Here is a 21,717-nt window from a genome sequence, read left to right as displayed (position 1 = left end):
TGGGCTTGTTTAAACAGTTTCATACGTGATTATTAAGCATGATATAAACTTTAGTATTGAGCAATGAAAATGCAAACGCATGCATTATGCGGCATATAAAAAATGTTATGTATAGTTCGGCGGGTTCAAAAGGAACTTTTTGAATTTTTTAGTAAATGTATGTAGTCTCATTAATTTTAAAACAAATGGTAGCGAGTTCCATAATAAAAAAGCGCTGAAATGAACAGATTGCTTGCAGTAGTTGGTTCGAACTTTAGGTAAGGTGAGATTTTTCTTAAGAGCGAATCTAGTGCTGTTGGTGTGCTTCTGTGGACGAAGAAAAACGAGACAGACGCTAGAGCCTGCTGTCCACAAATTGTCTTTTTAGCCGAGCCCGCTCACTTGGGCGGTAGCCTGATTCCGCCGATTCCACCACTAGCGCACCGTGAGCGTGCTGGGCGTGTCCTCGTCGCCTTTTTGGGACCGTACCATTTTGGCACACAGTAGTGCGCTACACTACAACGGTCCAAGTCGGCTCTAGATATGGTCCTAGACATGACTTTTATTCCATAGTCACCAAATCTTTTAATGAAGTCGTCACAGAAACTGTTTTCCTTTGACATTTGCTTTGTAGCACCAGTACAACACATTCAAATGGTTCAGCTATATTTCTACTTTTGCAAACGTGGGTGTTTCGCCCGGTTGGCAAGACACTCGGCTTCTGAGCGTGGGGTCGTAGGTTCGAAATTCACCACCGCCAGCGTTTTTCATATCGAATTTGTTTGCTTTATTTTATGCATTGATTTCTTTATAGCGATTCGTCTTACGCGAGAGCTGAATGGACAGACGGACAGGTTGGGTAGGCACCTAAATGCTTACGCATTTAAAAGTGTCTGTGATCGTTAGAGCGCGCTCATTCCAACTTTCAATTTCTGCGCCGCCAACTGTAGTCGGTCACAACCAAACCACTTGGTGTCAACCTAAGAACAAATACTCCAGCCACAACAACGCAGTGCACCAGCGCTTGACCTTTGAAAGACAGCCGAGGCATGTAGAATCCGCTCAATGCCTAATAACTTTGCTCTGCTGCAAATGCTGGGCTTATTGGAAAATAACACTTGGTTGTTTCAAGCTAAAATATTATCTTTTGGTTGAGCTGTGACGTCAGAATTACCCATACAATAGGCCCGAGATTCATGTTTCATTCTAAAATCAGTGACCCAATGACAATTCTGCAAACAAAAAAAAATATATAAAAACAGAAGAAAACGAAAAAGGAAAAGAAAAACATAGCTGTTCTAAACACACAACACTAAAGCCCCATGAGGGGCTTTACGCAATACCGCTTGACGTCAGCGAAAAAGTGAGCCTTCTTGAATTTATAAAGAACCTTTTTATGTTTACTTTCAAAGCTCCCCAAAAACTTTCGGCTGAACCCTCTGGAATAGAAGTTTCAATAGCACATAAATACTACATAGAACTCGCCAGCTGGCGCCAGTTTTGCTGTAAAGCGAGAATGTTTGATAGGAGGCTTTTAAGCTAAGTAAAAAAAAAAGCTGCATGAATGAGCTCAACGTATCGGATACGTTCCTTATATCTGAACTCATCAAGAACGTGTGCCTATGGTATACTATAGGACAGAATACTTTTTTCTTGGCTAACTTGATTGTCCAAATGCAGGACCAGAACTTTACTTGGGGTACGAAACTTTCTAAGGCTGTTCGTGATCATGATCGAAACTGCTAAGGTTCTTCAAGGTGTTAATGATTATGCGTGATCATGAACGCGCTGGGCCTCTTCGATTATGCGTCCCTCACAGTTCCGACTGCCCGAGGCAGCGCTTTCAGCCAATGAGCGTTGTGCATGCATGCAGCGTCTTGGCTAGTCCTGGGCAGTCCTGGACGACAAACGAAGGTGCCCGGTGCTGCCACAGGACGGATAAAAGAGCCTATAACTTGTGTATAATTGTGAGTGGACTCCTGCTGGCTCGGCTCTCTTGCAGAGGTGACGGTTAGGTACACTGTTTTCTTGTGGGCGGGGCTTGTCCGTAATATTTAGGTTGTCGTCCACTCCAGCCCTTTATATTGTCTACTTAAGAAAAATACAGAAGGGAAAATATTGCAAGTATACTCCGAATTTTTAGGCACTGAGAATGGCAGTCCATGGTGCCTCTAACACATGCGCGTAAAGCTGCATTTTAGGCACTGTAGGGTACCGAATCAGCAATACGTATAGGTAAATGGTAAGCGACCATCTATACTGTGCGCGGACTGTGTGCAGCCAATTTTCATAAGAAGAAAATTCACCCAGTATATTCCTGTTTACTGACGCAGTGCCTCATTATTTAGGTGTCGTTATTGTTTTTTGTAATGTTCACGTTTCATATACTTTGCAGTCAAGTACCATCAGTTGGCTTTGCTTTCCTTATCTCTTGTTTGGCTATTTATTACTTCAGCGTCGTGGTTACCGGTACAACATGTCCTCTTGAACTCTTGTCGTTCTACATTTTTATTATTTGGTGGGTCAGCGCATGTGCTTCACGTATTCTTACATGCAAGCGTTGTTCGGTGCGCGAATCACTCTTGTCTCTGATCACTTTTGGTATGCTGAGCCGCACGGTTCCGTGATGGTGCATGGCTATGATGTAGTTGTTTAGGGAAGGGGGAGGGGGTCCTGGTGCGTTTAATATTTAGTTACTTTATCTTGAATGTGATACGCCGTGCTGGTCTCGTGTTGTATTTTTAGATATCACGTTTATTCAATAAGGCTGAGCTGGAAGTAAGCGCCAGTTTTGTATACTCGTCTCTTCCTTGTTTTTTTCTCGCTTTTGTTCTTCTCAATGACGCACCTTTCACTTGTGGGGCACAAAATGCAACAACCATATGTGCAAACCTTCACCTCACAGAAGTTTCCTGGGCCGACGAGAGGCCGCTTTTTGGTTGCAAATATTCCTTCTGACAGCATAAACACGTAGGGTAGCCAAACTATCCTGCATACAATGGCGAAAACGTACGTCATAGAAGCTACTAAGTGGTTAATCACAGAAGTTAAACTACATTGCCATTGGTTTCAAGTCAACCAGTGTTACAATTAAAATAGAAGCAACATATGATCACCAAATTTAGGTTTAGAGCTTCAATGATATGCCTCTGTTATACCACTGGCGTCCGTGTGCACTTCCGTAGGGTGGTAATGACGCAAAATTGGGGTTGAAGTAAGAAGATGGCGCAGAGTCATGAAAGCGTCCTCGAACTCCGATGACCACGAGGAGAGAGTGCCATTGCTACCGAGCAGCTTCGTCAGGGGTGATACGATGGCGGCAAAATTTCGGTTGAGCCGTCTGAAGTAGGAGCAGAGTCCAACGAAACGACGCAGTTCGTTTATCCGTCGTTGCTTTTGGGATTTCAGCGACGGCGTGAAGTTAGGTCGGATCAGGGAGGACGTCGTTCTTGGATAAAACATGACCGAGTGTTGTAAGCTAGCTGTCCTACTGCAAAGCAGCCCTTATTCAAGTTCAGCTGTAAGCCGGCATTCGTTAAGCATGTCAGGACACATTTGAACCGCTGAAGGTGCGTGGTGATACCTGGAGTAAAGACAACATGGAGATAGCACAGACATGTGTACTACTTCAAACCACGCAAAACTGCGCCTCTCATGCGCTCAAATGTTGCAGGCGCCTTACAACGTCCAAAAGGCATTACGTTAAATTCGTATAAACCCTCAGGCGTAAGAAATGCTGTCTTCGGCCGGTCGACTTCTGCCACTGACGCTTGTCAATATGCCTAACGCAAATCTAATGAAGAAAATAATTCCGCGCCTTGCAGACAGTCAATGGCGTCATCTATGGGTGGTGGGCGATAGACATCCCTGAGAGTGATCTTGTTAAGTCGGTAATCTACACAGAAGCGAACAGAGTAATCCTTCTTCCTAACAAGGACAACAGGAGACGCCCACGGACTATACGAAGGTCGAACCGCCAGGCGGCGAAGCATGTAGTCGACTTGCTCGTTGATAACATGACGCCCTGAAACAGATACGGGATACGGGGGTTGTAATAGCGGCTGGGAGCCGATGTCAATGGCATGCGTAAAGGTGGACGTGCTGCCCAAAGAACTTTGCGTGACATCGAAAGAACGAAGTTCGTTCAATACTCCTGTTACACGGGCTACTTTAACCGCGGTTAACGTAACCACGGTTATCGCTAAACGCGGTTAGCGCGGTTACACGGTAAGCGAAAATGTGGTTAGGCCGCTAACCGCGGTTGACCGGCAACCGAGCTTGGCAACCTCGGTTTAGTGTAACCGACGTTTCGGAAACTGGAAAAATGGCAGACACTTCTCCTGAGTGCAGCGCTGGCGCTTCGCAGATATCTTCTAAAAAGTGCATCATTTGGCCTGACGCGACAACTGCATGAGGCACTGATACGCATTTGGGAAGATAATCTGGCCGCTCTGCGCTCAAGTGGTCGAAACGCGTGCCTCCACACAGAGATGACGGCTACGCACAAATTTCAAAATTTAAGAACAGCACAATCAAACTGGACACGTGAGACACACACAAACGATGTGTGTTTGCGTGCGTCTCACTTTCTTGTCCAGTTTGATGGCGCTGCTTTGAAACTTATAACTGCAGCAATTTTAACGTGTACTTTTTTTTTGTGATAATTTGTGCAATGTGCACAAATTAACACCTGATAGCACTGCCTTTTCTTCCTTTCTTATTATTTTTTTTTGTAAATGCAAGCGTATAGTTCCAAGGTGCATTCGCGTAACGTTGTACTCCTTTTAATTATGTAACCAATGTTTGTTAGTTGAAACGTTCGTTTGTTCATTAAGAATTCTTTTTTACCTTTTCGTTCAGTGGACTTAATTTTATTTTGTATTTACCCATTTGGGACCCTTAATTCTGACTTTTTATATAGTTGTATGCCCACCAGGCATGCTCACAACTGAGAGCAGGAGTATCGAAAATAAATAACCTGCACGTGCAAAACGCAGTCTTACACGTTAAAACTCTCAAATATGGCAATTGTTTTGCTGAAAAATAACTTCTTTAAACCACTGTAATCAAATGTCGAAGAAAAATTATTCAAAATGAACCTGTACGCAAGAGATCACGTGACGCATCATCAGACCATTAACCGTGATCGGGATAGCCCGTGTAATTCTGGCGGACTACGGTTGGCGTTAACCACACTGTTGAGCGAGTTAACCACGGTAAAGTTTAACCAAACGCATCTGTGGAAATTGCTGTAGACGTAGATAAAGCACTGCACGTTCAGCTGCAGGCAGAGGTTCTGTCATCCGATACGTCAATGACTTGATTGTCGTCAATGGCTTCCACCTTGCCCAGGCATTTTCCTCGAAGTAGTGTCATAGGATACAGAAGCGGGTTCGAAACAAAGAGGTTGCTGTTGCCTTGCGTAGTGTCAACAGCAGCGCAAGGTAGCACAACGGCTTTTCCTTTAAGGATGAAGAAAATAGTGCGACTGCGTCGGAGAAACTGCTGCAGCATACGGGAAGAAGCAATGATGCGTTTGGTGGAATGTTTGGTGAACTTCCTCAAGCACAAACGCCCTTTATCTCAGTGAGTAGCATTGACTGATCGGAAACGGCAGCCAGTCCAGCCAGATATTGGTCGTGTGAAGAAGGTCGGTGGGTCAACGACCGCGGCCTTCGCAGCTCCTGATAGCTTTGGCACAGGGTAATTACCTCTGCCGCAATGCGCGGGTTCTTCGAAAGCAGCATGTTGATAACGCCGTCCTCCACTCCCTTCATAATATTCTTGATTTGGTCTGACTCTGAAATTGCCGCGTCGACTCTCTTGCACAAATCTAGAATGCCTTCGAAGTAGATGGTGAATAAAAGTCACCCAGCTGCTGAGCTCGTTCCTACAAACGCTGCCCTGTGCGCAGCTTGCGAACAGCTGGGCGGCTAAACACGTCTGTGAAAGAAGTCTTAAACGCTGACCACGTCTGGAGATCCCTGTCATGGTTCTTGTACCAGAGGCTGGCCAGACCGGCGAGACAGAAAATCACGTTGTTCAGTTTTGCGGCATCGTCCCATTTGTTATGGAAATTTACCCTCTCGCACGACAAGAGCCAATCGTCCGCGCCGTTTTCATCCGCGCCGCTGAAAATAGCAGGGTCCCTTTGGCGGAGCACACCGGAGCACACTACTAATGGAGGAGGAGGCGCCTGCGAGGATGCGTCGTCGGGCATGGTAGATGGTAGCGTGCGGGACAGTAGTTCCAGCGTGGTAGTTTCCCAAATTACCCCCCACCTTCCACCATTTGTGAAGAAGTTTATTGACTGAGGAATGAGGGCGACTAATGCAGCGGTCAAGCAGTAGCCGGAGTCCCAGCACGAGCGGCGCATCCCGTTCCCATCGCTGCTGCTGATGACTGGCCAGCGTTCGTCGTCTTCACAGTTAGGCTATTAGCCTGTAGGCTGAAAACGAAGGCTCACCATCGACATAGCTGAATGGAATGTTATTGTTTTTCCGTGTGTTTGAAGGTTTTAAACGTTCTGAAATTATTAGGCGTTCGCCTATAACAACCTTCGAATTTTCATTGAGCAGAAAAAAATACACGTTTTTTGTCTAACGCAAACTACAATATTGTAGAAATATTTCGGCAGCTGCGGCAACAAGAATGGGGTGCATTAAGCTCGAACTATGGTGCGGTAACATTGTCACGACTCGACTGCTCACAAGCTTTCTTCCTTAAGCAAATTGTTAAGAACGGCCCGCTGAGGTGCAACTTTTGCCAGCCAGTTGCGACAGCGGCGTCAACTTTTCCTGGAACGCCACCGCAAACCTCTAGCTACGGCGTCACTAAGTCGACTGTGTGTGAAGAACAATACGCGCGCCCTCGACTCTCCGTCGCTGGAGCCAAGATGAGTTCGACGAACCAGGCTTTGTGCTGGAACCCGCCACCACTGATCTGCTCTGCTGTGAACAAAGGAGTCCCCGAGGGAACGTAGTTCGAGGCCCCTTCCCACGCGCCGTTCAAGACGCAAGACAATGGGCAACCGGCAGTCGCGCTGCGGGGGTCAGCTCGGGGAATAAAAGGCGCCTTTCCTGACCTAAGCCCCGAGTGCTACGAAGTCCGTCTGACGTCGGTTGAGGACCCTGAACCTGTACGGAAGTGTGTGTGTGTGTAATTCCTCGCGCAGAGAGGCGACTTGTTTACGATGACTGGTCGAACGTTTCCCTCACCTTGGGATAGAAGGACGACCGAGCGTTTATAAACCGCTGTTGTGCGGTCGCTCAGTACTTTCTCTCGCTATCATGCTAGACTGATGAACTGCAACGTCCTTATGTAGATACTGTAAATAAACCCATATTCCTCGTTCTCGTTGAGAAGCAGTCCTTCCCTTCAACAACGTCCTCAACGTGGATAAGTTGGACGACGGCATGGGCCAGGTACCTTCTAATTCATGCCAGACACCAATCTTGACAACTGATTACAGACGATGGGATTGAGCTCCCAATCCTTACAACTGGCTGACAGCGGTGAGATGGACTTTGCGACGTGGTGCTGTGTCTGCGGTGAGTGCTTGGTTCTTGCTTTGACTCTCTAGGCTTCATTTTGTGGTTGTTCTGTTTAGAACAGTAGGGAAAGCTAGATTGTTGAGTGTTAGCTAGGTTGTGTTTTCCTAGGTACGTTTAGCGAGCAGGACCAAGGCAGTAAAGCAGCAATCATGGAGTTAAGGACCCTGCTGAGAGACGAATTGTTGATTGTTGATGAGGAACTGGGCCTAGATGTACGCAAGGAAATGCTAAAATCGGAATTACTGAAGCTAATTTCCGAACAGACCAGTGAGGAAGAAATTGAAATGGGTTTGGAACTTCTGAAAAGAAAGATAAGAACGACACAGAGAAGAACGGGACAGAGAGAGAGATAGAGGAACGCGAGTTAAGAAAAATGCAACTTGAACTGGAAAGCAAACGTCTGGAGTTGTCTCAAGGAAGTGAAGGGGCTCTGGGACAATCAAGTGAGGCAGAATCATACCGCATGGACAGGCTATTAAAGCCATTTGAGGTCGGGACCGACATAGGCTTGTTCCTAAGCAATTTTGAAAGGACTTGCGAGAAGATGAACTTCGTTCAGAGTACATGGCCACAGCGGTTGTTGTCTATGTTGCCGTGTGAGGCGGCGGGAGTAATCGCCAGACTCAGTGCACAGAATGCATATGATTATGCGAAAGTTAAGGCTAGTCTCCTGAAGAAATACCGCCTTTCAGCCGGAGCTTTTCGGCAAAGGTTTAGAAGCACAGGCAAGAAAGATAGCGAGGGGTATCCGGAGTTTGCATACGGCTTAAAGGCCAACCTAGTCGAGTGGCTGAAAAGCGCGGAAGCGTACGACAACAGAGACATGATCATTGAATGCATGTGTCTAGAGAAGTTTTACAAAAGCATCCCCCAAGCGGTGAAACTGTGGGTGTAAGACAGAGGGAATGTAAACACTGTGGAAAGGGCAGCTGAATTAGCCGAAGAGTACGCAACGCGTAGAAAGTTGAACGCCGAGGGCGGAAATTGGGACGGTCGAAGTGGACCACGGAAACCATTTCCGTTCAAAAAGGGTTCGCAGACTAGACGACCGGAGCCTGCAGACGTGGAGGAAAGCCCTCAGAAAAGAGCGAGGAGAAATCAAACGGGGAAACAGTACCAAAAGAGCAGAAAAGAAAATTCGAATCTTTCAGACCAATCCGCTGTTATATATGCCACAAACTGGAACATATAGCTGTGAACTGCGGAAAGCCTAGCGTAGTTTTTTCCTACGTAGACGAGAAAGACGAGAATATGGAACTTTTAAGCCCATAGCTGCACGATCTGCAAGTTAATGGCAAACCATGTCGGGTGCTGCGAGACAGTGCTGCCACGATGGACATTGTCCATCCGTCATACTTGACGGTAGATGACTTCACCGGAGAAGTAGCATGGATCAAACAGGTTGTAGAAGAACACAGCGTGTGTCTGCCCATGGCGAAAGTCAAAATCAGGGGACCATTCGGGGAGCTAGAGACTGAGGCTGCAGTCTCCAAATTTTTGTCACTGCAGTACCCTTACATTTTTTCGAATCGTTCAAATCGGTTATTACGTGAAAAAGGGCCTAAACTGGCAGAGGGCATAGTACAGGCATTGACCCGAGGCCAAGCTCGTAAAATCGCGTCGCTTTCGGCTGAAAATGCACAAGCTGCTCCAGCGGAAGCAGAAAAAGGGATAACTTCAATACCCGAATCCGAGCTAGGCCCGAGGGACAAAAAAACAGTTAAGGAAAGCTTGCCAGCTGACCAGCTCAATGAGAGCGTATCACTAGAGTGTCAAAGTTCAAGCCTGCAGGAAAAACAAGCTGACACAATCGCAATCGAGGCAGGGTCGTTATTATCACCGGCCTCAAAGAACTTTGATCAGCTCTTACGTGTGGATAGAGAGTCACTGGCAGCCGAGCAAAAGAATGATGAGAGGTTAGCTAAATTACATGACACAGCTAAAGAAGGCATTGCTAGGTGCAACGTGACGATACGTGAGAGAGGAGGATTGTTGTATTGGAACTACAGAGATCGAAAGGGTAGGATTTTAGATCAGTTAGTCGTACCTACTAAGTACAGGGAGGACCTTTTGAGTCTCAGTCATGGAAATGGGTGGTCCGGCCACCTAGGCATAAACAAATCAAAGGAAAGATTGCTTATGGAATACTACTAGCCTGGCTGTTTCAAAGACGTAGAAAACTTTGTAAGATCATGCCACGCATGCCAGCGCTCGGGTAAACCAGGAGAGGCATGGAAAGCTCCACTAAAGGTAGTGCCCTTAGTAACAGAACCTTTCAGACGACTTGTGATAGACACGGTAGGGCCTCTACCAAAAACAATATCGGTTTACAGGTACTTGTTTACCATGTTGTGTCCGGCTACAAAGTTTCCTGAAGCAATCCCTCTGAAAGAGCTCAGCTCCACCGAAGTAGTAGACGCGTTTTTGACAGTATTTGCACGAGTTGGGTTTCCAGCCGAAATTCAGGCGGATCAAGGGTCCGTATTCATCAGCGCACTGACTCACACATTCTTTGAAAAGTGCGGGGTAAAGTTAATACACAGTTCCGTCTATCACCTTCAGTCAAACAGTGTAGAGAGGTGGCATTTAGTGCTTAAGCGAGTTTTGCGTGCGCTCTGTTACGAGCACAAAGAGGACTGGGAGAACTGTCTGCCGGCAACTTTGTTTGCTTTGCGAATGGTTCCACATGAAGCGACCGGGTTCTCGCCAGCAGAAATAGTGTATGGGAGGACACTCCGTTTTCCACTAAGAATGTTAAGAGAGATGTGGGATGAAAGAGGAAAGAGTCCTACAGTGGTTGAATACGTGCTAAATCTGCTGGAACGGCTAAGCGCAACCCAAAAACTAGTCGAGCAAAACATGGGAGTAGCTCAAAAGAACACCAGATTCTATTACGACAAGAATGCGAGGCTTCGTACGTTTAACGCCGGAGACCAGGTAATGATCCTCAAACCATCAAGAAAAAACAAGCTTGAAGTTCACTGGGACGGGCCCGTTCAAGTGTTGCACAAACTTTCAGATACTAACTATGCTTTGAAAATGCCTAGTCGCAGGAAAGTGGTGAGGTTATATCACTGCAATTTGATGACGCCGTATGTAGAGCGGAGCGGAGTCGTTAACTATACCCTCAAAGAGCAGGATGGCACTAGTACCAAGCTTAAGGAGTATAAGGCGACCTCCAACTCTGAAATCGGCCTAGAAGAATAGTAAAACATTCGGTAAACTCGCACGCTCTAAGACCCGAGCAGCTAGATGAGCTAAAAGGGGTGTTAGGGGAATATCTCGACAGATTCAGCGATCGGCCGGGTGGAACCGAACTAATAAAGCATGAAATAGAGCTGACATCGACCGAACCCGTAAGATCAAAGCCTTACAGGGTGTCTCCAAGACAGAGAGATTTTGGAGGCAGAGATACAGCGCATGCTAGAGTTGGGGGTTATTGAGCCCGCTTAGAGTGACTACACGACACCGCTATAACTGGTAGAAACCCCTAACAAGGACCCTCGTCCGTGTGTTGACAGAGGAATTTAAATGCCATCACTAGGGATCAGCTGTACCCGATACCCAACATTGAGGAACGAATTGAAAGAGTTAGCGCTGCTAAATACATTTCAACTATAGATCTCGTCCGGGGGTACTGGCAAGTTCCCCTTTCAGAAAGTGCCAGTCGCTATGCCGCATTTATCTCACCTGTAGGCACTTTTCGCCCTCTCGCACTCAGCTTCGGGCTGAAGAACGCGCCGTTTAGCTTCTCTAAATTAATGGATATTGTCCTAAAAGACTTGCAGGAGTTCGCATTGCCATATCTTGATGATGCAGCCATTTTTTCGGACAGCTGGGAACAACACGTATCGCACCTCAAACAGGTGTTCTCACGGTTGAGGGAAGCCGGTTTAACGATGAAAGCGTAAAAGTGTACATTTGGTTGCTCGCAGGTTACTTATCTGGGCCATGTTGTCGGCCAGGGCACGAGACGGCTGGCCGAGATGAAAATAGCTACGATTGGAGAATTTCCTCAGCCGCGCACGAAAACAGACCTTCGTTCATTTTTAGGACTTGTGGGGTACTATCAACGGTACATTCCGAATTACTCGCAAATGGCAAGTCCATTAAAGGACGCCCTCCGAAAGGGAGCACCGAGTAGCGTACACTGGGATAAGGACAAAGAGAACGCTTTCCAAAGTTTGAAAACGCTATTGGTTTCTCGTTCTGTGCTTCGCGCGTGAGACTACACAAAGGAATTCATAGTTCAATGCAACGGAAGCGACAGAGGTATGGGCGTGGTACTTAGTCAGGGTTGTAACAGCGCACCCAAGATAAGGACAATAAAAGAAATAAAACGACGACACAGCGCTGTGTCGTCGTTTTATTCCTTCTATTGTCCTTGTCTTGGGTGCGCTGTTACAACCCTTATCATGAATCCCAACCAACTGGCCCAACTTGCCGTTCTGGTACGTAGTCAGGTCGGCGACGATAACGAGGAGCATCCTATCCTCTATGGCAGCCGTAAACTAAATGTAAGAGAGGAATCCTACAGCGCTTCAGAGAAGGAATGCGCTTGTTTAGTTTGGGCCGCCCAGAAGTTGTCGTGTTACTTGTACGGAGCGAAGTTCATCTTCGAGACCGACCACTGTCCTGTGACGTGACTCAATCAAATGTCATACAAGAATGGCCGCAGGCTCCGATGGAGCCTCACTCTCCAAGAGTACAACTTCTCCGTTAGATATAAGAAGGGCAAGATTCATAGCAATGCGGATGGTTTGAGCAGGCTAAGTTGAATTCTGCGTTTAGGGGTCCCGCCTAAATTTTAGGGTCACTATGTTCAATCTTGTTAAGCCGAAAAGATCCCCTCTAAATTAGCAGAATTCCCTTTATGATTGCTGAATTTGTCAGCACGAAATTGCTTCAAAAATTGACATAGCGAAATGCAGAATTTTTGTTTCTGCACTTATGTTTTCCTTGAAGCCTAGCGGGTCTAAAGTGAGATCCAAGGTAGTACATCTCGGCGCAGAGCCATGTTGTGAAGTTTGTTTTGCAGTTGCCTGTCCTTGTTGGATGTTTTGGGGCGGTGACATCATTACACAGTAGTGGTCGCTGCGAGCCAAGGCATCACGCCCTGGCCACCAGCTGTTCTCTTCCTGGCAAGCGGTTGTCAACGCTGGGTAGTCGAGCTTTTCCGGGCCGTGGAGGCGCTGTTAAGAACGGCCCGCTGAGGTGAAACTTTTGCCAGCCAGTTGTGACAGCGGCGTCAACTTTTCCTGGAACGTCACCGGAAACCTCTAGCCACGGCGCCACTAAGTCGCCTGTGTGTGGAGAACAATATGCGCGCCCTCGACTCTCCGTCGCTGGAGCCAAGATGAGTTCGACGAAGCAGGCTTTGTGCCTGAACCCGCCACCGCCGATCTGGTCTGCTGTGAACAAGGGAGTCCCCGAGGGAACGTAGTTCGAGGCCCCTTCCCACGCGCCGTTCAAGACGCAAGACAATGGGCAACCGGCAGCCGCGCTGCGGGGGTCAGTTCGGGGAATAAAAGGCGCCTTTCCCGACGTAGCCCCCGAGTTCTACGAAGTCCGTCTGACGTCGGTTGAGAACCGTGAATCTGTGTGGAAGTGTGTGTGTGTAATCCCTCGCGCAGAGAGGCGACTTGTTTACGATGACTGGTCGAACGTTTCCCTCACCTTGGGATAGAAGGACGACCGAGTGTTTATAAACCGCTGTTGTGCGGCCGCTCAGTACTTTCTCTCGCTATCATGCTAGACTGATGAACTGCAACGTCCTTATGTAGATACTGTAAATAAACCCATATTCCTCGTTCTCGTTGAGAAGCAGTCCTTCCCTTCAACAACGTCCTCAACGTGGATAAGTTGGACGACGGCATGGGCCAGGTACCTTCTAATTCATGCCCGACACGAATCTTGACAACTGATTACGAGTGATGGGATTGAGCCCCCAATCCTTAAAAAATGTTGTATATCACTAGGAATTTATTCTTGACGTTGTGTTTCCTCATTTTACTAAATGCTGGAGCATAGGAGTATGTATCTCCTTACGCACAGTTGCTTAAATAAATAGAGCAACTAAGTGCTTGTCGAGGGGCAGACTTATTCGTTTTACGAGAGGAGCGGAGGCGTCCAAGAGGAGCACTGCATAAGTACAGCGAACAGCATTTCCAGTGGGCTCTGCAGGCTTCCCCCTAAGAAAGCACTCTACAGTCGACAATCCTTACAGGCTACAGTCTACGGCAGGCCTATCTCCAAATGCTATGGCTTTATGCAATGCTTGCTTACAGCGTAACACGGTTTTACCTGTCTATTGCAGAAAGAGGAAACACTTGGTTACATTTTCTCTAGCATTGCTAAGCGGCGTCAGGCACATGACGAGGGGCTATCAAAATCTCGACCGCGCAGGTGCTTATTTGCGAAGTCCCATTGCCAGGCGCGTTGCCATTAGCAGCAGCGTCTGCTAGCGTTGCCAGCTCTTGTGAAGAGCAGTAACCTAATTTGCTTTCGAAAGAGAATGAGCCCCCAAACAAAGCATTTTCCGTTGCTAAAAAGAGCCATAGTATATAGGCGTAAGAGACAAAAATAGGCATATATAGGCAATGGAATATCAATACAAATTACTCCTTAGCCTATAATTTCTGCTCATACAAGAAAATACTGTGACCCTGACGTCCGAAAAAAAAAAAGGAATCGGCCTTTAATCCGGTGTCCGGTTACTACAGGTGTTTCCGTTTAGTGCACGAAGGCCAGTGCAAGAAACTGAAGCATTGTGGTGAAAATGCGTGTTAGCAAGTGACCGCAAGAGTGACCGATGCACAAATGAACACAATGAACGCGCAAAGTGGAACACTGTCATGTCTAGATTGTATTGCGTGCACACACTCTATTTGATCATGCGGAAAGGTGGGCGCGAGCTTTTGCGTAGCCATTTACGTGTTTCAATTTTTGATCCTCTTTAACGCGGAAAGACAAGGGCGCGAGAGGCCGACAGAGACACGTCTTCCCCTTTCGGCAGTAAAGTGTATTGAAACATAAGTCACCCAACTCCCAAAAATATACAAGTTGAAAGGGAATCATGTCTTTCAGGTGCCCTCAGTTCTTTACACGCCCACCATAGTTCCCTGACCATCACACGGGCCCTTCACATTTTGATCGCTACATAAGGGAAAACGAAATCAATTGTGGAAGTGTCGCTCTCAAAACCTAACCTTATACTGCATAGAACGACATGAAAGGCAACGCTATTTATCACGTCCTAATTTTCTTTTTTTCAGACTGTCGTGAAACGTGACCACGCCGCCGCGGCACCCACAGGGCGCTACTGGATGGTCGCCGTGCTTCTCTTCGTTTTCATCCTAGCCCTCGTTGCTGTAGGTTCGATCAGCTTTCTAGTGCACCGCAGCAGGGCAGGTGCGACGCCTACTGGGGGGGAGCGCTTCTGCAGAAGCAGTGGTTGTCTCGACCACGCCGACACCGTTGGTCTGAGCGATATCACCAACGGCCTTCACAAGAGCAGCCCTTGCGAAGACTTTGGCCGTTTCATATGCTCGGCCTGGGTGGCACGACACGAAAGAAACAACGTGAGAAGGCGAATTACGCAGAGCGTCCTCGCCGACGCGCTCACGGACCACGTCGTCAGTATGGCAGACTTTATCAGCCAGCAGCACGCTCTCTCTATCACGAATCGGCCGGAGAGCATGATGAACGTGTGCTTCAAGAACCGACCTTCCGACGACACCAAAGTTCTCGATCAGCTCTCCAGCTTCATGAACAGAAGCGGTTTTGGCTATCCCGCCGAGAACGTCAGCGAAAGCGACTACTCGAAGCCGCTAACAGCGCTGGCCGAGCTGGCATACAACTGGGCGCTTCCCCTGTGGTTCTACGTGGATCTAGCCATCCCGCCAAGTGTAGAGAGTAGGACCTTGACATTAAGCCCTGCAGCCTTCGGCGACCTTTATGCCATCATTCACGAAGCCATTACGGAGTACGAAGATGTGAATACATGGTTCGTGAACACCCTCGTGGATACTGTCTACCGAGGCAGCATTGGGGCGTCGTTTCGCGAGTTCACACGAGGCAGCAAGCTTTTGCAGAAAGCCGTCTTCGGAAACCTCAGTCAAGTGACCAGGTTCAAGTACCACATGCCTGCACTGGTGCAAATCAAAAGAGTGCCACACTTCGTGGTGAACACCACAGTTGAACATTGGCTGGAAGCCTTGGGGCCCCTCTGGAGCGTCGACCCACCCATTAGCCAGGAAGATGTGGTGTACTTTTCAGACCGGAACTTGCTCACTTCCATGGATACGCTTTTCAAGACGTACTCGGCACGAGACATATACCTACACGTCCACTGGTGGTTCGTGCAAATCCTCGGAGTATTAGCGAGCAACGTTCTGTTCGGCAGTTTTCGGAGAGATCCAGAGCGTGGCGAGTTCACTCAGAAGGTTATCTGCTCCATTCAGGCGGCTGTAAACTACAACGCCATATTTTCCAGTGAAAAACGTGCCCGTCTTCATCCTTCCGAGCGCGCCGATATCATGAGGCGTCTAGGGAATATTCACGCCATTGCCGTTTCTAAAGTCAGTTCAGCCATGGGTGCTCGGTTTGCTTTGCTTCTGGAGCATATGAAGCCCGTATTTTGGCTTCCTGCTCCGTATGCCAGTGAAGAGCGCCTCCTCCGGCTGTACGGCACCGAGACAAACAACGCGACTACGGACGAAGACACCTTTGTAGGCCGGTGGCTGTCCAGAGCGGCGAGCTACCAACAGTCATCAAATTACTTGGATGAACGCTCTGCCGATTCCACGGTGTTCCGAACGGACAGCTCCGTAGTCTCCTCTCATCATGTCATGACCCGGGCGATCTCCTTGTCCCTCGCCCTGCTCAGAGTCCCGTTTTATTATCCGAACGCATCCAGTGCCGTATTCTACGGTGGCCTCGGCTTCATATACGCCACTGAGCTCGTTCGCGTGCTCAACAGTCTATCTCTGCTACTGGACGGCGGCGAAACCATCGAACCCTCTCCGTCTGGTTTTTCCAAGGCCTATGTCTGGGCGCCCTATTCGTGCAGTGGAATGGACGTCGCGGAAATCTTTCCGCAGTACATGGCTTTGGAAATCGCGTATGACACGTACCGCCAGTTTCGCAGCGATGCCGAGGATGTCTCGCTATGGAATGCGCAAGGTTACAGCCCAGAGCAGGTTTTTTTCGCCACCACCTGCTATATCATGTGCGACCTGCACAGCGGACCCGGTGCTTGTACCAAGAACATGAAGCACTTTCCAGAGTTTGCAAAAGCATTCTCCTGCCCATCTTCGTTCGCGAAGGAGCCGTGCGACATTTTAGATTAAGACATCGCTCCGTGTTGCCTTCTTTCCTTTTACTTTTTGGCCTTTTCTCTATTGACTAATTCTGCCTGCAAGAAAACAACTCTTACCTGATGTGAAAACGGTAAAGGTTTATAGGACTTCTGCAGCACCTGTGGTTACTAATGTTTCATCAGGCTACAGACCATATCATTGATACTTGCCGTGAACCGCCAGTGGCATCTACAAACACCGCGGATCGCAGCGTCATATGCGACCATACCGAGCCCGCGTTGCGAATGCAAAGTAACCACGTCACGTCCGCGTTGTGCATCGGTGACTGGATTTGTCTTCAGGCGCATGTTATCGCGCGACTCTCGGTTTGCGTTGCGCAGTACAATCGCTATACTTGTGTTACGCTCGTTTGTCTTCAGGTTTCAGTGGCGCTATCTAATAATTTTTCACTCCTGTTAGTATTTTTATAGAATTTTAGACAGTGTTTTTGGCACCTAACTGACTACTTAGTAAATTTTCGTAGATTATATTGAGCGCCGACACGTAGCACACACCAGTGATTGTACCTCCTATGAATAATTTAGATTTTGGGCTTGTAGCATTATTGTAACTAAAGTGTGAGTTTGTTTAGTCTCCCAAATAAAGATTATTCACTCACTTCTATTTTGCATTTCACAAGTGCGAGCTCATCTTGCCCATGACATTGATGATCATTGCGAAGTGTCGTTTGAACATGCATTATAGCGAGCGTTTATTCACGTCACTGCTCAGTTGTACCAAAAGGCAGTTGTAAAAACGTGGCTACAAAAAGATCGGCGTGCCTCTAATAAAATTGTGCTCTCCCCCAGCACGTGGGCTCTCTTCATGCTCGCCACGGTATTTGGGTTATTTGACCTAAAATAAGCTCTGTCTGAAGCCGGAGGGTGATTGAGCTTTGCGGAGATTGCAGCGGAGAGCGATTGCTCCGAGAGTTATACATCGGTGATAAATCGGAGTGATACATCTCGGGAGCTGCACGAGGGAAGAGGGGAAGGGCAACTGAGCGCTGATTGGTATGGCTGGAGCAAAGATTGGCACTTCAAAAGCCTTTAGACTGTGTGGCGTCAACCGGAAGGACGTACACGAGGGGTGACACATGACAAAACAGTATTTCCTTTTCAGTGAAGGACCCTTGAAGGAGAGAGAAACTCCTTATGATTAGGGGTCCATCAGAGAGGGGCTGACCTAAAAGGACTTTATTTACAGGTGTACGCCAAATAGCAGTGACGCACGTAACTGAGGATAGGATAGATAAACTAATGCTCCGGGCCCCTAATTCAGAGCTTCGCTGGCTCTTGCCATCTATGAGCTCTCTGGATCAACTTGAGCTGGTCGTCGAGGACCTAGCTGGACAGGCGTGCCTCCCATTGCTCCCTCGTGGTGCTCGTGTCATGGCGCTCTATGTTGTATAGCGTGCACTTCCACGCAATGTAGTATTGGGTTGGTGTGGCTCCGCACCATGGGCATTCGTCCGTGTAGGCCGTGAGGTGTATGCGACGTAATATGTGTAGGTGCGCGTAAGTGCCTGTCTGGAGCCTATGCCAGGCTGCGGCATCCTCTGTCTTTAGATTTCGATGGGATAGTGGATATCGCAACCGACTCGGGCAGGGCAGACCTTCAGCACATGGTTTGGTCGTGCCCCCTCGAACGTGCTCAGGTCCCACAGAAAGATCACTCTTCTTTAGAAATCAGGTCTGTGGAGCAGTGGGAGACCGCGCTGCTCAGCTCCGACCCGGAAGTGCAAGTGCGACTCTTTCGGATAGCTGAAGACGCCGCCGGGGCCCAAGGGCTCCTGGCTGCCTCCTAAGGGGGGAAGAAGACGAGGGTCTCCCACCCCTTCCCGTTCCCTTGACCCCATCCGGGCAAACAGTAAAGTTGTTACCTCTCCCTCTCCCTCTGTGGTAGTTCACGATGAGTAGGTCTGAGGCAGCTCGCCACATCGCTCGCTCAGTTTACCAGCCACGTGTTGTCTACCAGGCGCAATTGCACCGACTTGCTCCTCTGAACGTGTCAGTGGCTAGTCGGCTGCAGGAGTTGTTCCACAATGAGGGAGGGTCTCCTTAGTAGCCCTAGAGTAATAAACGCTAGTTACGCTCAAATTAATTGTAAACGCGCCAGACGTAGGGTTCCTTGTGCAAGCCATGTATATATTGTAATGATGAGAGAAGCAGGCAAGAGGTCGTCATCCGTTAAACTTGTTGTCGCCTTTACCATATGGCATGTACCCACGAGGAAGGATTGGCCAAGGTTCGCTATGGAAACGTAAGTCCCTATTTTCTGAGCGCGTACTTCTGCCCTTATTCCTCTCTTTTCCTTTCCGCTTACCCAAGCTACTTTGTGCACTTCATCCTTTTCACTCGGCCACGCTGCAAGTTTCCGGTGCGGCTTGCAACCATGCAATTTAGCATGAGGAGTCGAATAGTTTAGGGAGCGCGGTCGTCTTTGGGGACCATCCAGCGCGTGGCCAGCTTCTCTGGCGGGCAGCACTGACTTGCGCAGGTTTTCCACACGATTACCGCATCGCTGTTGAAAAAGCACGGCAGGAAATTATGCTCATTGAGCAACAGCTGGCTGCGCTGAAGCGACGCGCAAACCGTGAAGCCGTCTGCTCAGTTGTCGGGTGCGACTTCGCAGGGTTGCCGCCGACGAATACACAGGACTCGAAGAGATACCGCGTGCTGCCAAGCCGCCCATATCTGATGTTGGAATTAAGGGCATCTGCGCCGAAAGCGGTGGTCCTTTAGGAGTCTGATAGAGCTTGGCCGTAGGGCAGGCCTTTAATGATGACGACGTCAGCTGTGCCAGTCACCTGGCCTTCCTTCGGAGAGACCTTACTCAGCGCGGAGCGAACAGCCATGTGTTAAGCAAAAATTACTGCCTTGGAATTCCAGGATGTGGCTCTGATGTGCCAGGAAGCATATCCTTGCTGGGATCCGTGGACAGGTCGAGTTCCAGCAGTGGTAGCGTGTCAAGTACAGGCGGAGCCGGCGCCTCCCTGTATATAGGCATTGGGGAGTTTGGGAGCCGATTCACCAAAGGCTGTGAACGGGAAGTGGTCTCGACCTTTTGTGGTAGTGATGTTGTGTCTGTTACTGAAGCAAAGTTCTAGACCCACGGCGGTAACACGTATCTCGCATTCGGGGTCTATAGACCTCAGACTCTGCCCAGGCGGCGCTGCGGAAAAACCATCACCAGCGCCCCCATCGCAGCCTTGGCGCGAACTGAGTAGTGCAAGGAGAGCTTTCCGCAAACGAAAGTGCAAAGGCCACAATGGACCCTTCTCTTTCGTTTGTGTTGAGGCATGGTTTCCTAAAAATCAAGGACTTTGAAAGCTTCTCCCGCCCATCCTCGCTTCAGAAAGGAAGCTCAGCAGGGCGAAGTATGTGTAGCAATTGCTACGAACGGGTGGATGTCTGATTTTCCCTTTATTCATTACTTCTCTCCACCTTGCGGGTTTCCGCAGAACTACTACGTCAATATAAAACGAAGTCTCAAGTGTTCTTTCGGCGTGCTGCAACTCGCAAGTACAGATAGCATCAGGTTTGTCTATAGGCATATCGGAATAAAAATATAAGCATTTCAAATTGGTTCATATTGAATATGTCCTGAAAACAAGACTTAAGTATCTCCTATATTTTTATCTATTTTATCGTAATGTTTTGTCTCGCAATTATTTACAGAGAGTAAATCCTTTCATAGCCTTTTACAAGGCAGCAAACAGAAAACGTTTTCCAAGGCAGCAAACAGCGTGCGATCATAACGAAAGTAAGCATCCTACGGTGCCTACGCGCTTCATCTGTCTTTCTCGCAGGAGCTACAGCATCGCTAAGTACCTTAATTTGAATTTTTCGCAGACGCTTCGAGCAGCAAGCGCTCGCAAATAAATGTAAGTAAACGCGACATTTTTTCTTTACACGCGTGCGTTGCTTCCCAATTACTCATCCAGTGCTCCTATAGCAACTTTATTGCTCACATTTGAAAAACGCAGTCGAGCAGGCTCGGCACATTGCGAAGCGTGATTGTTGTATCGGCGCAGGACTTACAAAATACCAAAAGTAGAAATGAGCTCGCGATACAACGATGCTCTAGAAAAGGATTTTGAATTTATAAACGACCCGAAATGTTCGGTTAAGCTGACCTGCCAAATCTCTCCGTTCCACTTGTTGAGTCAAGCGGAGGCGGATGTCTGTTAAAAGGTGGAGATATCGATGGCACATAAGCAGGATGGTTAGCAAATTTGTTTTTTCTGTTGCCAACGAAGTGGCGGCTGCAGATTGAGTTATCGCTTTGTTACCACGGTCCTCCGTCTGGGCTACGCAACACAATTACAGAAGAACAAAATTGTCGCACTTTATCATGCGAGCCGCTGTGTTGTCGGGAATGCAAGTAATTCGATTACCCAACCGGTTCAACGGCCCGTATCCAGCGCTCTCACCTTTCCCCTTCATACTATCGCGATGGAAATCGGTGAAACTGAACGTTGTTATTCCGATCTTCACGTTCATGGCAATTTACGACACAACAGTAGCGTCAATTGCGGCGTTTCTTCGTAGCGCACGAAGCTATCGTGGTTGCCGTCGTTTCCGCCATTAGTCTGAAGAGTGAGTCAGTAAGCGCTTTATGGCAATTCGGCGGCGCGTCCGACTAGCGTAGAAATTCATAGCTCTCTGTCTGGGTGTTAAATGCGCAAAACACTCGCAATATGGACCAGAATCTAGTTAAATCGTCGTTTCGCAGTTGCAAGCTGCATAGGCAACTTAGCAAGGGAGCAGGGCTTCGCACTACTCAATTTCTGCCTCTTCGCACCGGCAGGTGGCGCTACGCGT

At 48.2% G+C, this 21,717-nt stretch overlaps 1 protein-coding gene across 1 annotated transcript in view; it reads left to right on the top strand.

Moving 5' to 3' along the window:
• LOC142574884 (uncharacterized) overlaps positions 1–17,695 on the top strand; it is a 48,074-nt gene extending 30,379 nt beyond the window's left edge. The window contains exon 4 of the mRNA XM_075683881.1: positions 14,807–17,695. Within this exon, the coding sequence (XP_075539996.1) occupies positions 14,807–16,882 (2,076 nt within the window). The 3' untranslated portion in view covers positions 16,883–17,695. The remainder of the gene's footprint in view (positions 1–14,806) is intronic.
• Positions 17,696–21,717: the final 4,022 nt, after the last annotated feature.

This window comes from Dermacentor variabilis, chromosome 3, assembly GCF_050947875.1.
Source record: "Dermacentor variabilis isolate Ectoservices chromosome 3, ASM5094787v1, whole genome shotgun sequence".
Classification (NCBI taxonomy): domain Eukaryota; kingdom Metazoa; phylum Arthropoda; class Arachnida; order Ixodida; family Ixodidae; genus Dermacentor; species Dermacentor variabilis.
This window is presented reverse-complemented; position numbering and strand designations above follow the sequence as displayed.